General features: G+C 36.2%; 1 protein-coding gene across 41 annotated transcripts in view; it reads left to right on the top strand.

Annotated features, from left to right (window-relative positions):
• Positions 1-19,515, top strand: part of RBFOX1 (RNA binding fox-1 homolog 1) — a 1,074,031-nt gene that overhangs the window by 969,535 nt on the left and 84,981 nt on the right. For 38 of the 41 annotated variants that reach the window (XM_051631815.1, XM_051631814.1, XM_051631813.1 and 35 more), the window contains 3 exons: positions 9,308-9,451; positions 12,207-12,260; positions 17,900-17,992. In XM_051631815.1, coding sequence (XP_051487775.1) covers positions 9,308-9,451; positions 12,207-12,260; positions 17,900-17,992 — 291 coding nt within the window. The remainder of the gene's footprint in view (positions 1-9,307; positions 9,452-12,206; positions 12,261-17,899; positions 17,993-19,515) is intronic. The other 3 variants (XM_051631846.1, XM_051631817.1, XM_051631811.1) reach the window with 1 other exon arrangement.

Genomic DNA, 19,515 nt, shown 5'->3' with positions numbered 1-19,515 from the left:
GACAAAGTAATTGCTTCAGATTGTTTTCATTTGGTGCTTTGAATAGCAAAATGTTTTTGTGAAGGATATGAAATTGGGAACATTATACCTTTTGTAAACTGGGAAATTGAGTGAAATGAATGAGAATGGTGAGACTATTTTGTCAACCGGATATAATTTTGGGGTGAAGTTCTGAGTTGGTTATTTCATAATTATTTATTTATTATCACTGAAAACAAGAGGGTCAGGGTTTCCCATGCAGGGTCTAAGTCTCAGATATCCAGAATATCAATTTATCAAAACCTTTTATTAATGATGAATCAGTCACTCGACTTCAGCAAACAGGAAAGACAGCAGCCCATAGCACTTGTCAGTGCACTCCTCGTGGTGTATTTGGTAAACAGTCTTTTCAGAAAGTCCAAAACTCAGATTTAAGTTATTCTCTCTCTGCTCACTTTTTAATGGAAAGGTAACTTTTCAGAATCTAGACCCTTTTTAAATGGAAAATGTGCAATATTATCTAAGGAAAGTATGAAGTTGATTTCCTATGCGTGTTTTTTTCAGTTCTTTGTACACATTCAGTATGGTTACATTTTTGCTCAGGACGCATATATATTTTTTCTGCTGAACTTTTCTTGATTGCTTTTTTATCAGGTTTACAAATCAAATCAAACAGGTATATTGCAGAGCTCTCTGATATTATTTTCTGCACTTATAGCACAATGTATTGAATTATGCTTGCTCATGTACTGCTGCTGCTATTCTCTCCAGATTGAGAGAGTATGACTGTGGGGGCTGTAAATTCACTTGGCTTCCAGCACCACTGGTTAAATCAAGAGCCCTGTTCAGGCTGGAGAAGAGAGAGAGCAAGTGTTCATTACACAAATCAATTTGGTCAAAAGTACAGCACGGTGGGTACTCAACCATTGCTTACATAATATTGTCAACTTAATCAAATAATGCCTAGCAGACATTCACAAGCTCTTTCTCTCTGAGAAATAACCTGATTGGTGCATCAGGAAAAAACAGGTGCTATTTTGACACTTTTAATTCAATGAACTCTTATTTTTAATTTAAAATTCTGAAGAGGTTCACTCTTACGCAGGTGTGTATATATGAGAAACTCACTGTTGCACTAAGTTTGCCACTAAGTATATTTTGAGGAAGAATCCATTGCTTTTCTTTTCTTTTCTTCCTGTATATTTTTTACAGGTTATTCCTAGTAGAAATAGGCTGTTCCTCCTCTAGTCTTGGTGTGTTTAAAAAGCATGCAACCAATTTGTTTATGGCTTACATAAGAATGGACAAGACTTGGTAAAGCTTTTTCAAGTTATTCTAATACAACATATTTTCAGTTTATTCAGCAAGAGATAACAGGTTTAGTTCAATTTTATGCTTTCCTACTGTTTATGTCCCATTTACTCTTTAAAAGCTGAGATTGAGGGCAGGATTCTTTTTGTAGTGACACTCAGCTATTCTGTGACAGCTTTTCATTACATTTTAAACAGGGTTTGAGAGGAAAGGATGTTGTTTTTTAGAAAATGAAAGAGATTGGTAAATTAAAAAGAATGGAGGGGAAGTGCAACCTCACAATTCCAGCGTGAGAAGCATTGTAGGACCTACTGTCTTCAGCAACAGATGGAAGAGGACACAAAATCTGTATCTGCAGGGAAGGTGAAGGGAATTGTTTTTCTGTCCAAATGGTGCACACAAGCTCTGTTTGATTTCAGGTTCCCTGGACATTATGGTTGATTGCATGTAGTGCCTGTGCCACAAATGGTAAGGATGGGAGGTGACACCTGTGCCCAGTCAGGAGTAACCTGGGAAACTGGTTTATATTAGAGCTGGATGAAGGTTTTAGAACATAATTCTCCCCCCTCTTGCCCCCTTTAAAAAACATATTTCTAGGTGAATATTTACTGCAATTTTGTGTTTAGTGAGATCTTAAAAAAAGGAGAAGGGAGATACTCTTTTATCCAAATACAAAATCTTAAGCTTGGTTAGGTTTACTTCACTTTCATAAACTTTGTTAAATTCTTGGGAAAAAGCTAGAAAGTGGGGAAAAAATGGCTGAAATGTTTTAGAAAATGGTTTTCTTCTGATATGAGAAACTTATAGTGCAAGTCAGTCCCAAGGCAGCACCGTAGATCATGTGTTCTTTGGTGGTGAGATGAAATGAGCTGAGACTCTTCATGGCTACCTGGCCCCAAAAGGAGCAGCAGCTCTGGAAGGATGAGGTGTGCTCCACTGGGGCTCCAGGAGTGCAGGGCACTGCCTGCATTTGCAGAAACACTACAAACCATATTTTATTAAAAATAATCTGTGCCTGTTGCCAGTTGTTAGAAGGCACTTTGTCAACCACAAAACTTCTCAAAGCTTGCAGCATAACTGACACTCCTCATTTTTTCATTGCATTTTACCTCCTCCCAGATAAAATGGAAGAATTGGTAATTATGACATTTGTGGAAAAACTAGGCTGGCCAAAATATATATAGGTTTTAAGAACTTGACTTCAGTGTGGAGTCTTTGAAGAACTTGAGTGAAGTCTTTTCAAGATAGCAGATTTCTGTTTCTAGAACTGAGCTACAGAGGTGAAAAATCAGGGTTTAGATTTTATTTCAACTGTCCTGATGATGGATTTGGTTAAAAAGTGTACCCTGTATTTATACTGAAATTGTCTTACAAGAAATATAAAATCACTTTCTGAAACACCCTCTTTGATTTGGCTTCACTTACCTATATATAAGAATGTTTTCCATTTTAGTTTACCCTGACACCTGAGGCTTTAGTAGCTCACAGAGGTAAAGAGACTAAAGGGAATTTGCCTCTATTTCTCTGTATGTGAGATTTTGGTCTTCTGTTTCTCTATTTTGTGTTTATATCTTTCAATATAAGATTTAAGGCTATTGTATAGTAAGATTATTGAATGTTTTATAATTGCAACTATGTGATGGAGTGGTAACCAGAAGCAGTATAAATGATTTGGCCAGAAAAGGCAATGATTTGACAGCCCTGAGTGATTATGAGAGAGAGAACAAATCAGTAGAAACAAATTCCTGTAAACTCTGTATAAATACTGAAGACAACTGAGACTCAGAAGTTTTATATCAGATGTAATTTGCATTAGCTTCCCTAGCAATGTTTTCTGAATGCAGACTAGTGAAGGATTTTCTTTTCTGTGTCATTTTTTCCTGAGTATATTTTGAACTGTCAGAGAATTACTTCAGATATTGTAATGAAACATGATATGCAAGGGAATATGATTTTAGTCCTAGTTTTATTTAAATATTTGTTATTATCATTTACACTTCCACACACTTCTGGTAGTTGATTTGATAATTTTAGTGATAAATATTAATATGATTCTGCCCAATATTATGAACATAGCTATTTCATTTAAATTGGCTAGCTCAAGAAGTCAGTTTCACAGTGTTTGTTTCTCTCAGGGGTTAGATCTATTTCCTCATTTTTTGTGTCAAATAGTTTCTCTTCAATATTTATGAGATGGTAACGCAAAACATTTGTATTAAAATGGATATGTATGTATTGAATAAGACTGGACAAAGGTTGAGAAAAGTGAACTATAAAAAGCTATCAACGAATAATAATAATAGCATGACACAGGGTCTTAAGATAAAGAGCAATTTTTGTTCTCTGAAATGATGAATTAAAATTGACATATGAAGATGTATTTCTGCATAGAGATGCACACATGCCTCACATGATTTTCTCAGAATGTTGTCCATACCTAAATTAAATTTCACCAAGATTAAACTTGTGTAGCTCATATATATCGATTGAGTTAGAAATTATTATGGAAATGGAGCATCTCAATTCTGTATGAAGTGCCTACAAATGCAATCAACAGTCGTAAAAGGATTCAAGTTTCAGCAACTTATTTTAACATTTATAACATTAAAATGGTGCTGGAAACTTGCAATTGTGTATTAATAAATATCCATAGCAAATGTTTTTCATGTAAATAAGATTTTGTAGCAGTGTCTGTTGTTTTATAGTCAATAGGATCCCACAGATTTCATCCAGTGGTTCCTTTCAGGCAGTACTCATCGATAAGCTGCTAAAATATGTAACTGCTTATGAGTGTTTTTAGATTAGAAATACATTCTCAGTGGAACAGAAAAAAAGTCATGCAATATATTGGTGAAAATGACCTTTCAGTGAAGATCACAAACGACATCTTAAAGCTCAGAGCTCAAACACAACCTGATGCAGGGCTGACTGACATGAAGAGGAAAAAAGCCAAGCTGTAGTAATTTTCAAGGGTGCTGAGAACCTGCAGTTACCACTGATTTCCTACAGCACTGAAGCTCTGTATTACCAGTGCTCAGTGCATTGGTAGCTTTACTTCTTGATCTGTTGCTTCTTTTAAAATTATTTGAACTGCCACATGCTGGATATTTTTAATAGCTTTAACAGTTATGAAGCATTATGTAGCATTCTAGAAGTGTTCAAGAACTTTACAGTCTCAGAGAAATTCCATACTTTAGGCCATGCAATCTTGGGAAGAAGGGTAAGAAGACCTTTCTGCTTTGAAAGTTTTCTCACTCTAGAAGTCAGCCTCAGCTGGGTGATTATTAGTCATTTCCCAGCTGTCAGAAAAAGTTGTCAGTCTCAAAGAGGGAAGAAACCAATTAAAAAATATTCAGGTAAGTTAGGTGTGGAGGGTTTGTTTGAGTTAACTGTTTCTAATTAACTCTGTTCCAAGGTATTTAAATATTAAACTGATAGTATTTTTGAGATATTAGTGTCTGTTACCTTGAGAATACTGAGCAGAGGTACAGGTGAACTGGACTAGTGTAGACTTGATGCCAGTTTTTAAAGAGGAGAGAGAGAGAAATGTTGGTTACAAAGGGTAAAGGGATGTGTTGGCATCAAAGTTTCAGTCGTGTGAATGTACTGGAACAAGTAAATGCACACTGCATTTTTAATGCTGAGGGTACAAGAAGAATAGCCATCAGCACAGATTTGCCAAAGTCATTTACTTCTACTGTGGCCTTGTGGACAAGGAAAAGCTTTGAATGTTTTACTTGCTTTTCATAAGTATTTGAAACTTTCACACAACACATGATTTTAAGCCATCTGGGAAGTACAGTGATGTCCTGCTTTTGCTGGGACAGAATTCTAAAATAATTGTTCTGTTTAGAGAAACTGTAGTTTTGAGAGACTGCCAAGTGCAATTCTGTGAGAACAGAAGAGATAAGCTGCTCGAGTATGCAGGTGTCAGCAGGGACCAAAGTTGAGGATGGCTTGAGCTGTGGAGATGCAGAGAGCCAGGAGGGGTGAATGCCAGGGCAGCTGAGCCAGGCTGACCAACCCAAGGATTCCAGACCATAACCGTCACCCTCGCTATGCATCTGGAAGTCTGGGGGGATGTTCTGGGGACTTCTACCATGGCTGCCTTCCTGAGAAGGTCCTCTCCATCTCTTTGGCCAGCCTGCTCCTCCATGTGCTGGGACAGTCCTGGTCTGGCTGGAGCTGCTGTGCTGCAGGGCTGGCTGAACCTGCCCCGCTCAGCACTGCGGGCTGGAGCTCACTGTGACTTGGTGTCTTATATTAGAATGAGGGTTAATATCAGTTCATTATTATTCTGGTACATCTGGTTTCATTTCAACTTGCAGGCCTCCTTTCTTTTTCCCAATCCCCCCTCCCAGGTGGGGTCGGGTGATAGAGCAACTGTCCAAGCCACGACAGGTAAACATGCAGCTACAATAGGCTGGAAACTGTGTTTAAGATGTAGCTCACTATCAAAATGAGAAGATTTATTAAAAGGAATTCTGCAGGGATTTGTGGTGACTCAGTGCTTTTCAGCATTTTCATTAATGATCTGAATGATGGAATAGAGTGTAAGCTTATTAAATTTGCAACAATACCAAGCTGGGAAGGACTGCAAGTACATTGCAGGACAGGATTAGAATTCAAAATAATCTTGATAAATTGTAGGTACTGGCTGGAAAAATAAGATGCTATTTCAGAACATAAAAATGCTAGATGTTTACACAGCAATAACAAAGTGCACAAATACAGCATGGAAAAGTTACTGCTTAGAGAGCAGCTCCATAAACAAGATTATAATGGATTTGAAGTTGTGTATGAGTTTACTTTGTCATCTTCTGTAAGAAAAAAAGCCAATACATGTACAAGGAAAAGTAAGGACCACCAGACAGCAGATAGTTACAAAGGCAACTTGTTGAACAGTTGGTTTATGGGTAGCAATCTCTCCACAAAGTTAGACTTGGGACTTTTTGATTCATGAAGGTAATTCTGATAGAGCTTTGTACTAAAAAAATTAGGTCATGTGAAAAACCACGCAGACTACACTTTTTTGAATTTCTCTTTAATGATGAGGCTTAAGGAGGTTATTTATTTGTTTTGCATAAAGTACACTAATTTTCTTGTTTGGTTTCTGAGAGGGAGGGCATTGAAAGAGACCAAACACATAGGAGATCAGGACTTGTGCTGATTGTGTCCTAGACTGCAGGGATGTAGCGAAGCTAATGTCATAACACCAACTTCAGTTGATTTTTAAAGAAATATTAAACACCAATCTTTAGATCCTCTTGCAATGAAAATGTTATCTTGAAATATATTATTGATGTGCAAGGTAAATTGTGTTCTAGCTCTTTGAGTTCACAGGGCTTTTGGAACTTTCCGTTCTGGGATTTTGCAAAATCCAGCCTGTCCCAATGTGTGTTTTACTTCCTTAGTGTTGCTCAGAAATTTTTGTGTAAGCTTCACATTATGATTTAAATTTGCAGTTATCCTTCTCCAGATCTCCTAGGCTTATCCACAGGTTGCTGAATCATAGTGTGCTTTGTAAAGGCACAGCTATATTGGCAAGCCTTTTCATAAATTTTAAAAGGTTTGGATCTGCTAATTCTGCCAGGCACTTCTTTAAGGGCACTTCCAATATGAAGCTGATGATACTGAGTATCGGAAGTGTCTGGTTTTGAGTCCTTACTGCCCAAATTTGGAGACATTATTTGCTAAAACTAATTTCAGGCTTCTGTGAACAAAAGTGGTAAAATCGGAAGGAAAGACAGGACCTGGATTTACCCACTTCAGCTCTGATTTTTAGCTCCTTCACTTCCACATGATCTTCAGAAACCTCACTGGCTTTTTGTTGACAATATATTTGCTCTGCTTCTTGGCAGAGAAGCTGCTCCTAATGTTTTGGTATGCTAATAGTGCACGGCTCAACCCTCCTACTCCTTGTTTCTCAGCTTTTATATTAATACAATGAACAGAAATTACTTTCTCCAATTTGCATTGCTACATTACGCTGATTATATAATTTCTTCCTGGTGCACTCTTTGTTCCTGAAGCTGAACAGCACCTTCAGAATGCTTGAATTCTGTTTGGATTAATCTAATTGACCCTAAATTCTTCTGGAGTGTTTTGTTTCAAGAGTTTCTAGTCCCTCATCCCCAACCTGCTCTCAAATACCAAATTTCCTTCACATTTATCTCCTTTTAAGGCCTGAGGGTAGAAAGTGATCTCTGTGGTTTTATGGATGGAACAGTAGTCTGAAATCTAAATTTTGAATTTCTGAAATGGTTTTAGATAGGAACAAATGAGCATGGAGCACATTTGTCTCAACAGTTATGTACCATGTTTAGCATTTACATTACTAGAAATTCATAAACATTAATGGTTCAGTTTGTGGGACCCTGCCTGGGAGATGAGGGGGTAGCCGATGAGGAGATGTGCTGGCACTGACTGAGTTGTAGGTTTAAATTTGAGCTGTTCCTGGTTCCTTGTTTAGGTCACTTGAAAATCCTCTTTAGTGCACACAAAACTCTGCATTTATGTACAAGTATCGTTGTACCCAGTGAAATGTGGACGTTGCTGATGAACTGATGCTTGCAGAAATGATAAGGACCTTGATTTGTAAAGTGTTATTTAACTTGCCAGAATTAAATTTCTATGGGAGTTATTGCTGATGTAAATTGTGTTATGTCTGAGTTCTTTTGCTTCTTCCTTAACAGGCCTATTGGTGCTAAAAATGTGTGGTAAGGTTTATTTTATTTAACCATTTCTGTTTTGCTTAAAACTATTGTCTTTTAAAAGAAATTTGATGCTAGAAAGAAATGAGTGATATTGTCTTTTTTTAATTAAACAAGTTAGAAAGACAAGCTGAACTGTAACATTAGAACACAAGAGAAAAGTAAATCCTTGGAAAATTAATATGCTCAGAAGGAAGAGAAAGGACAGAGAAAATAGAGTAACAGCTCTAAGATGATCCTTGTAGTTTCGTTCAATTTATTTTGTTTCTTCTTCTTCTGTTCCAAATCTCCTCTACTAGTGCAAAAGAAAATAGCCATTATAACTGCTGTTTTTACATACATGGGTAAAATCTTATTGTAGTGAATGTGTGCTGTACCTGCAGTGGTTTACTAGTATCATATCATTGAAGAACACAACCCAGAAATTTTTCTAATATACTGATAGAGTTGCACTGGTTAGTTTTACTTTTTGGATGAAGGATTTTTTTTTTTTCCTAATCTCTCTAGGGGTTTAGTACTTCTGTTGGTTTGTTAAATTGTAATATGCAGAAATGTCCTTCAGTTATAAAAGAGCATTTTAAAACTAGAGAACAGTATTCTTGTAGGAAATACCATGATATGATCTTATTTTGGTGACAAAGAAAATCCCTACAACTTTGTTACTGGGTCTCACTTGTCTGTCAGGAAACCTTCACCACTGATTATCCTTCTGTTCCCTGTCTCCACTCAAGGCCTTTTCCATAATAGTGACCATTTATCTAGGCAAAATGACCCTCTAGTGCCCATTAACACTGCTTATGAAATGGCAACTAGGATGTGATGTGTTACCTGCCTCCCGTGTAGAAGTCCCAGTGGCCTCTGAGTGAAAGTACTAATCTTATTTGAAAGAGTAGAGTTTGCTTCTGCAAGTAGGCTGTTATTTGGGCATGGAGATTCAGTTTCTTACACTGGCAAACACTGATGAGGCTACAGGGACTTCAACAGCCTTACAATGTCGGGAGGCATAATAATTCATTATTTTAAAATAGCTAAGAAGATAAACTAATAATAATCTCCTTTCTATTCCCCAACTTATTCCAATACATAATAAAAATACCACTGAAAACCTATACTGTTGAGACAGATACAGAAACGGACTTGATTTGCATGTGTTTCAGCTTCTGGTATTTTTCAGCACCTTTGTCAGAGCAGATTCAGCTTATTTTTAGTAAATTTTTTTTTAGGAGAATTTAAGGCCACCTCTTTATCTTAAAAATGGCAGACATACTTAGTGTGCTTTACTTTGTTCTGCTTTACCCTTTTAGCAGACAGATGATGCAGCACAGACCGATGGCCAGCAACAGACACAGTCTTCTGAAAACACAGAAAACAAATCACAGCCAAAACGGCTTCACGTCTCAAATATACCATTCAGGTTCCGGGATCCAGATCTTAGACAAATGTTTGGTGTAAGTACTCATGCTTTATTAATGCTTTTTAATATTTACATTGCAACAGGTATTTCATATTAAAGCCAACCATGAGAGCACTATCTGTAATGCAGGCTCTTTAACCATTTTCAGTAAGGATTCTCTTCTGTTTATAACCAAACATCTAATTTGCTGGTCACACCTGGGAAAATCTACTGATTCTACAAGATGTGATACAGATGAGTCCATTATACATCTTGTGCTGCTTTGTATTACTCTCCAAAAAAGCTGCCTACATTGGCTTAAAATATTGAATCCATAGATATTCCTGGTGTACACATCTGGATTTATAAGCCCGTGTTTATTGATTTTTGGAGAGCCTACTGAAAAATAGTCAATGCTTGACTTCATAAGCAAGGAGCCCAAATCCATACAAGTAAGGCATGGGCTGAATTTAAGCAGGAAGACCAGGAGCAGGAATCCTCAACAACCCCCACAGATTTTTTAGGTCTCTAAGCTTCTGAAGTCTTTGCCTGTATTTTTTTAAAGTCTCTCAATTTTTGCTTTTGCCCAGGCCATCAGCTCCTCTCATGTGTATTGGCTGTTTCACACATCTCATATGTGCCATTGGTTCTAGGCTCACAACCATGAGAGGTTAGACATTTTGAAATGTCACTAAATAAAATATAGTAATAGTACTTGATCAGATTAGAACCCAGCTTGTCCTTTTCCAAGTTAATACATTTAATTATTTGTGTTCCTCTTGCTTTCTTATTTCGGCCTAAGACTTAATTCCCTTCCGCGTTACGGTTTGTTATGCAGTGAAGCACCAAGCACTTCATAGCACTAAACTTGTCTCCATCTTTCATGCTTGGTTCAGATATTTAAGTTCTTTTAATGTCTTTGTATGTGAGTTAAGGCATTGTGTTTTTCAGTATTTGTGTGTGTGCAGTGAAGGAAACACTCGTTGGAAAAAGAATCCTGGTATAGTATTGGGAAATGAGTGACACTTCTGCTGTGTCTGACTTGCTACAAGGAATTGCCCCTAAATGCAGTTGGCAGCACATCAGCAAAATAGCAGAAGGGATAATAATTAACCCTTTAAGGAAAAATAAGCAGATTTATTTAAATAAAGCAGACCACTTAAAATCGATTTTATTTGAAAGTACGCTAAATGAAAGGGGGTTATTTTATTTTCAGGAATTGCAGTAATGCAGTTAATAACTACGTTTCTTTTCAGTATTTACAAGTCTTAGGTGTCAAAAGACTAGAGAACTGGGTAATGGGTAGTGTTTTCCAGCTTTAGAATGACTTGGTAACAGTCAACAGTCAACTTGTATCTTCTGAATTGATAGAAAAATTAAATTTCTGCAAGTGTGAGTGATATGTCTGATACTGAATATGGTAACTCTGCATCATGACCACATTCTACACAACAAACGATGTTTTTACATGGACATAAACAGAGCCAAGGATTGCCAAGTGTCTGCTTATAGGCCAAAGTTTCAGTTAAACATTAATTAGATGGTGAATGCAATGACATAAAATAAGCCAGGGGATAATAAATGATAGTTGATTTTCATGACCAAGTTGAAACACTTTGATAAGCTAGGGAAGCAATACTGTCCTTTCTGCCCTGTAAGTGTTTATTCTATATTAAAATACTGAAATATAGGCTCATTTCTGCAGTACCTTGGACTACTGATAGATTACTCTTCATTTGCTTTCTTCTAATTTCTGCCTTTTTATTTAATCTATTGTGTCACTTATCAGTTTGAACACTCATCCATACTGGATTTAATTGACTTAGGAAATAACAAAAATGCCCCACTGATAATTACAGTAGGATATCACAAAATGTGTAACAGCAGGAAGTGTTCTAAGCACTGCCCAAGTCAGACAGTTATTCTTTTACTAAGGCAAGTCCAATAGAGCCTTTTTCTTTGGGATAGCAACTGTGGTTCAGTTCAGTGTGTGAGAACAATGCCACAATGTGATTGCTATTATAAGTTCAATAGTAATAATAGTTACTAGGAATATTATAATAAAAATGCAATTCTGAGCAGGGAAAAATATCCAAATTATATTCTAGTAAGACAATAATTGCATAGGGAGTAATGGTTATCCCTTTTCAGCAAGAGTGAAGAGAAGTCCTCGCTCCTTGAGGCTAGTGACAAAACTTCCAGCTGGTTTAAGTGTTATTACTGGAAAGCAGAAGTAGCCAGACTCCTTCATCTGTCCTGGGAAGCAGCTGCAAAGTCCTCTGAAACAAAGGTCCTTCAGAGGGAAGGATGACCAGAGGGCACCAGTGTTTATGCAGCAGTTAATCCTGACTTGTTAGTGATGTTTCTTACACTGCAAGCAAATTAACCACTAGCACATTGCATAGGAGAAGCATTGTGATAGCAGATGGACTGGATGCATCACAAATAAGTAACCTACCATGTGCAAAGGCAAAGTAAAAAAAAAAAAATAAAAAAAAAATTAAAATTGAGCCTTTCACTCGACTGTAATCACAGTTTAATGATGATTTCCTCTTTGTCAGGTGGTTTCACTGAATTTTAAGTTCATAACTGCCTATCAGAGTGATAGTGATGAGTGTAATGATACGTATGATTCAGCTGTAGTACTGATCTGGCTCCTCTTCTGTGTGTCCTCTTTGGTGCTTGGCTATCTTTGATTTTATATTCTTTAACTATTTGGTGCACCATTTTCTGAAACAAGCATTTGTACTGTATATAATACAAGTCTTAAAGTTATCTTATTTTCATGTCACTTTTCTATTTCTTTGCAGCAATTTGGTAAAATCTTAGATGTTGAAATTATTTTTAATGAGAGAGGCTCAAAGGTAAGCAGTTTAATTCACCTATGGAATTTTTTTATTTGTTGAAATATTTATATGAGTAAAAGGAAACAACTGCACTGCTGTAAAAAACAGAGTCTGAAATTCCATGTTAGTAAAAACATCTTCTGAGCTGTCATTCAGTTTCCTAAGCAGCATGAAAATCATTGGACTCATATCTTTTAAAGGGGGTAATTTTAGCTACTCCAAACTGTCATCTCTTTTATAGGAATGTTGATTTCTGCTGGTTTTAGTCTTCACTGGTAATTATCTTGTTTATATTACAAGATGAGTCCATACTTACAGATATTTGTAGAAGGTCTGTATTAGTACAGGTATTTTTTTTCCCCCCCCTGTTGAAATGAAAGATGATAATGATACCTATTAACTATCCTCTTTAGTAATTAGCTGAGAAAATATGTGATTGATCTAGATTATCTAAGTGCAGATGTTTTCCTCTTCAGTTGAAGCTTCAGTACACCAACCCTTTGAAAACAATCTATATTAACATTAATTTGATCAAGAGTTCTTATTGTATTGCAAACATTTATTATTTCCTGAAATCACTTTGCCTTAAACGCCTACTTCAATTTATTCACCATTTAAGAAATAAAGCAAGATAGAATAGTAATGACTGTATTAACATCATTAACTGCTGCACAACTGTAGCCCAGTGTGCTTCACCTATGTTGTCAGCTGCATTATCAGGGGGTGTGTGTTATGCCATATGCATCTCTGTCCTTTTCCTCCCGTGTCATACACACTGGGATGTTCATCCCCCAATAGTCGAGTCTTCCTGTAACCTATATATATGATTTATTATTAGTGATGGAATTCTTTTCCTGTTGCAGACATACTGTTCTTTGTCATTTTTTAGTAATAAGATTTATCATAAATCTCTCTTTAACAGAATTAAAAAGATAGCTGGTTTATTTTTCCTTAATGTAACTGGTTTTTTAGTCTAAATTGAAAGCCACCACCTATATAAAAAAAAAACAAAACACAACAAAATAGTTGAAATTTCCTGCTTCATATTCCAAAATTATTCTGACGTTCATTAAGCAGCACCCTTGCCTGCTGGCCCAAACTCAGTTGACACATTTACTTTTTTTGTTCAGTAAAGAATCAAAATGTATGAAATTTGGTGGCTTAGAATCCTCTTTCTCTGCCTGAAATTTATGATAATTACATTGTAGCTGTTCCATAGTATTTGCCAGAGATGTTCATTGTCCAGAACCTGCTTCTACTGGGTAGTTTCATACATCTCAAAAGACAGCCCTCACTTGCCACCTTTAATTGCTTCTTTTGAAGCTGGAGTGGAGCTGAGTACACATGTGGTAATGGTTCACACATTCCTTTAGTCCTTAAATCTTACATGTGTAGGACCTCTAACCACCATCTCTGCATCAAGCTGCATTTAAAAAAATGTTTGGTGCTGAGGTGCCAGGAAGTGCTGTTTCTGAGTGGAGGTCTTTTTATAATGATCTTGCAGAGAAGAATCCAGAGCTTTTTGCTAAAAACAAGCTCCTAGATAGGATTTCACAAGGAAGAGGCTTTTCTAGGTAGGCTTGTCATGTCACTCCTTCAGTTACACACTTTGTATTAGAGACTCTTAAGACCTGTTCTCATGAAATACTACACTACCCACTGCTGCCTTGTTGCTGTTTCTGAGGAAGCTGCTGAAGATTCTGCTGAAGCAGTTCTGAGATGCATCTCATCACTTATGTTTGCTGCTTCTCAGTGTTTAGAGTTCTCTCAGGTGTAGCTAGGTAGTATTTTGATTAGCAGAAGTACCCTTAGAGTCTCTCAATTAAATACAAATTAAACAGGTTTAGGAATAAGAGGAACATCCTTTATTTTTCTTATTATTTTGTTTAATCTGATCATTTCATGTCCATTCTGTAGGATTTAAGATGCACCAGATTAAAGTCCCATTCCTGGCAGTGCTTATCTATGTTTTCATAAAATCCCACTGAAACTGAAAGGACTACTAAGTGGTCTCAAACTGAGTACAGGTAAAAAAATTTGTAGGATCAAAATTCAAACTTGTTTCTAGCTGCAGTTTGGCACAGAAGAATTGCTAGAAAATGTCTGTCTCTGGTTTTGTTTATTTTTATTCCAATAATGTTTAAAAATATTCTTTCATAAACAGTGATGGTGAGCTCATTTTCATATCATAATAGTTAAGAAAAATGGAATTGCAGACTCAAAAAACATAATGCTGCAGCACCACCAAAAAATATAAACTAATTTTATAGAAGGGAGTTTCTCCATAAAAGAAACTTTAAAATAATGCATGTTTCATATTACAAATTTCTGTTTATTTAGGGCCATAATAATAATTGACTTTCCTAGAATTGTATGACAATTCTGATGACATTTGAAACTTTTTTAAAGCACGTCAAGAATTGCAGTGTTGTTTTGGTGCTCGGGGATTTTAGCAACTTGGTCTAGTGGGAGGTGTCCCTGCCCATGCAGGGGGGTTGGAACTAAGTGATCTTCAAGTTCCCTTCCAACCCAAACGTTCCATGATTCTATGATCTTTCTTACAAGTGTGTTAAATAAGCGGGGCTGGCCTTTGCCAATTCTTAAAGCTGTTGATGAAAGTAACATTAAAAACTGCTGGTAACTTAGCTTTCTTTGGGTTATCATCTTGGAAGGACAATTTGAAATACAGCCTCCATTGCTATGCCAACTTAACACTGCAGCTCTGCATGGAGCTGTGAACAGCTTGTGTCTTGGGCACAAGTGCAAGGCTGCAAAGATAGAGGAACACCAGCAAGTACCATTTTTTACAGCTGTAAATTAATGCACTATACAGCTATATCCTGCACATGTACCCTCATAAATCTGTTTGTGCATGTGTATGAATACATTTAGAGGTATATTATAGTAATGTATTTTGGCAAATAAGCAGAGCCCAAAATCACCTCCCAAATTAAAACATAACCTTCTCAGGTACTGATTTGGTTACTACTGTATCGTTTGGCAGACTGGAAAAATACAATGCAGAATTTTATATAATTGGTTAATAAAATGCATAGTAAGTATACTAAGCTACAGTAGCTGTTGAATTAGCTGCATATAAAATTAATGTTAATTTGTTTGTGTAGATATTTGAATGTGCAATGACTGAACCTGTGTTCTCTGAATTTGTGTCAGCTAGGTAAAATTCAAGATTTGCATAAATAATAAGAGCTTAATTTAAATAGTGTTAATTATGAGAATAAGTACAACATAAGAAATTAAAAAATTACAATGAGTATTCTTTTCAGAATCTTTGAAGTTCCTGTCTTATCTTGGCTTGTGGCTCCACTCTATATCTTTTTCTAATTTTTTAATATAATTAGGTTTTTATCTTTTCTGTCAGTTGCTTGAAAAAAATGAACTGGTAGTGCTGTGAGCTAAGATGACTGATTCAAAATTTTGAGTAACCAACTCCCACCAAATGTTTGCAGTTCTGCAAAGGTGCAGCTGGTCAGGAGGAGGAGAGGGGAGAGTAAACAGAACTGGGGCGGTTTCTGGTGTTGCCTGGACCTGGGCTTGTTGGATTGATGGTTTCAGGGATGTTTTCTTGATGGCATCTTAAATTTTGTGTCTCTTTTTTTTTTTTTTTTTTTTTTTTCCCAAGCTTCTACAAGGTGGGAGGAAACGCTTGAAATAAAAAAAAATGAAGTTGAGGCTGGGTTTAGATAGAACAAAACCTTATGCAAGCATCTAGAACATAGGGATTGATACTGAGGAGGGGGATTCACTTTCTCTTGAAAACTTGGGGTGTTCTGGGGAAAAGACAGTTACATCCTCAGTGTCTTGTGACAAGTGAGGTTGTGGCTTGGTGCGAAAATTGTGGAGGGTGGAGTGGAGGAAATGTGTGGAAACAGATGTGCCAAAAATGGTAGGAGGGGCACTGCGGATAGAGTCCTGCTGAGCTCAGCCTGGGGGTGCCTTTAGGAAAAGAACAAAAGAAAACAAAAAAAGAGCAAGAGATGATTTGTTTAAGCTACTTTGAAGAGCACAGAACATAAACTGCTACTGTAGATACAGGTGATTTTCTATATTATGTGTATGTGTAAGAACACATGTATATATGTTCTTTCAGTAGGTAAAATAACCCAAATAGCTCGTATAACGACCCTGATAGTTAGTTAACTCTTTTTGATTAATTAATTTTGGAGTTCATATCCATTGTTTTTCTCGGTGATTGATGTTGGTTTGCCTTCATTTCTCATTTGGTCTCTTCTTTGTATAAAATGTATAAATACTATCACTTCATTTTTTTTCTTTTCTGTTGTTTTGTTGTATTTTTTAAAAAATCAGTCACCATGTACATAATAGGTAGAACTGGAGAGAGTAAGTGGGTTAATAGTGACCACAAAGCTTAGGAGTGGTCTGGCAAAGGAGGAGCCACAATGCTTCTTGCTGAGGAGCAGAGCAGAGGAAAGCTCTAATTCCACAGGTCAAGCTACAGTAACAGTAAAGAAAAAGGTGGTAGTAGGACTTCACATATGTGCAGCAATGCCTGCTCTTTATGCAGCAGCCACGTGTATCTGGCAAGTGTTTCTTGTTACGAAACACCAAGGATGTAGCAGCTTATTTGTTCAGTCACCTTTGGGAAAGCACACAAAGGCACTGTAGTGTTCACATGAGAACTGCTTCAAAGGGTTGGTGTATGTTTCTGAAATGTTTTTCCATGTCAGATTTTTTCAGAAATATTTGCCATTTTAAACAGTGTTTAAAGTAACTTAACACAATAAAAATTGTTTTAGGAGGATTTGAAATGTTTGTTTAGTCTCATATAATAAAGCCAAACATTTGTCCTAGGCAGGATTTCACATTTGTCAAGTGTTCTCCTGTCCCACTAACATGGGATTCTGGAGTTCTGCCAGTTGCATGTTCTATATGTGAAAATAATGTGCAGAAACAGTAAATGAACCAGTTAAACTTATTCTAAACATTTGCATTTTATTCCTTTATCAGAGTTTCTTTTTCTATTCACATCATGTGATTTTATTTGATCTGTTAATATAAGAAAGCTTATACTTTGTTCTAAAAGTACTTCTGTTGGTGGTTTTCTTTTTTTTTTTTTTCTTTTATAAAAAAATAAGTAAAGGCTGTGTAGTTTGACAAAAGTTTAAGTTACCCTAGTGTTGCATGGGAACAATGTTTCTTATGATCACAACAGCATGATTAAGTAGGCAATGTTTTAGAGTATATTGACATTCAGTGTTGAATTTTGTGCACATGTTTTTTATTTCGTTATCTGCATGTCATTAAAATGTGTTCATTTTCTTTTCTCATTAGTTCATTTCTTTCTATGTGGAGACACTGTAATTTATTTTAATTTCATTTTCTTATTGTTATATTTATTTTCCTCTGTAGTGACATGTAGAAAGGTATTTTTGGTATCATTCTTTGAATTTCTCAGAGGGTATTATCTAACTGATGACAGAAAATTTGTTCACATTTGTCGCTTATTTATTGCACATCTCAATACAATTATAATTTTTCTAATTTGCATGTTACAGAAATGAAGCAAGGACAAGAAAAATATTAAATTAAAGAGAGAGAACATAAGCAAACGAGTGGTCATTGACTGAAATAATAATGTGCATGTTGTTTTCCCCCCTTCTCCCTCCTGCATGCAGGGATTTGGTTTCGTAACTTTCGAAAATAGTGCTGATGCGGACAGGGCGAGGGAGAAATTACACGGCACCGTGGTAGAGGGCCGTAAAATCGAGGTGCATGTTCAAAATATTTTCCTTTTCATCTTTTTTATAAATGTCTGCTTCACTCTCATTTGTTGTTTCAGATGCATCATTGGTGTCTTCTGTGTGCTCCCCTTCCCCCTACCCATTGTTTATATATATATATTTATATATAAAGAGAGAATCTGGCCTTACTTGGGTTTTTTATTATCATTTCTTTTGTAATTATTATTATTATTATCATTATTGCTGAAAGGTGGATGACAGAATTAGAAAAAAATGAAAGCTTTAATATCTTGGAGTTATTATTTTGGATGTTTTGTAAATCAATGGGTGCAGTAGATTCCAAAAACCTGCCAACAACAACAACAACAAAATTTAAAAAAAAAAATTGAGAACAACAAAAAAAAAAGTGTGACAGACAAACCAAAATCAAACAAAAGGTTGGTTTTTTTTTCTGTTTGTTTGTTTTTTCTTTTTCTTTTTTTTTTTTTCCTGCAGGGTTGATGTGGGATCCACAGTGGCTTTCAAAAAATTCAGATTGGGAAAGAAGCATCCAAAAGATGTACAAGAAAAAGAACCAAAGGCAGACTAGACACCAACCAATTTTAAGAATGTGTTTTTAATAAGGCCATCAGTCTACTTGGGCTGGGTGGCCTGAGCTGTTCATCTCTATGAAAAGCCCAACTCGGATGAGTTTTAGTGCCACTGGATCCCCTTCAATACTGCCTCGGTCATATTTGTTAGAATAAAAAAAATACCAATTGAAAATGCTGTCGTCTTTTGAGTAAGATGTTGCATATTTTGCCTTTTCATTTTCCCCCTTCGACGATAGCGCTTAGGGCCCTCACCAAACTCTCAGTAACCATGGTAACTGTATACATACCCATGCTGGCGATGGTGCTGAATGGTAAGTGGAGAAGTCCATCTGCCGTTTCACGTATTTAGCGCTGATATACCACGTGAATTTTTTTGACTTGTTGTATTAAGTTTTCTTGATGCTACATTTTTTTCTATATTGGTACGCCTGTAATTGAGTGTACGTTTTAAGCAAGCCTGGGAGGCACTGATTGGATTGAGGATATGACTTCGTGCACATCTTACTCAGATTGTTAACTCCATATTGTGTTAAATAATGCACCCTCTTTTTATCCTTTTGTTAGCTGTGATTTTAAAGCTTGAATGATTTTGTTAATTCTTGCAATGAAAAAGGCTCTTGTTCCAAGTGTTGAATGCTAGATGTTGCTTTTCCAATGGTACTTCTCTTCTAAAGGGTTATGTTGCACACTGCTAAAATTTGTTTGTCCCTTTTTTTGACATTTTCTTTGTTTCCTTGTACCTTGTCTCTTTCCCTTCTACTCCACTGCATGTTCCTTCATATAATCTTTTTTTTTTCTGTTTTGAGTATTTATTGTATCAGTGTTATCATGGAATACAAGCATGCTCTTATGTCTTAAATTATGCAGTACCTTTTAATTTGCTTTTAATGTCTTTTTATTAAAGTTTAAATGATATGATGTTGCTTTATTGAAATGATTTGTAAGTTAAAATGGTTA

The sequence above is a fragment of the Apus apus genome, chromosome 14 (assembly GCF_020740795.1).
Source record: "Apus apus isolate bApuApu2 chromosome 14, bApuApu2.pri.cur, whole genome shotgun sequence".
NCBI lineage: Eukaryota > Metazoa > Chordata > Aves > Apodiformes > Apodidae > Apus > Apus apus.
The sequence above is the reverse complement of the archived record's forward strand: the minus strand, read 5'-3'. Positions and strand labels throughout refer to the sequence as shown.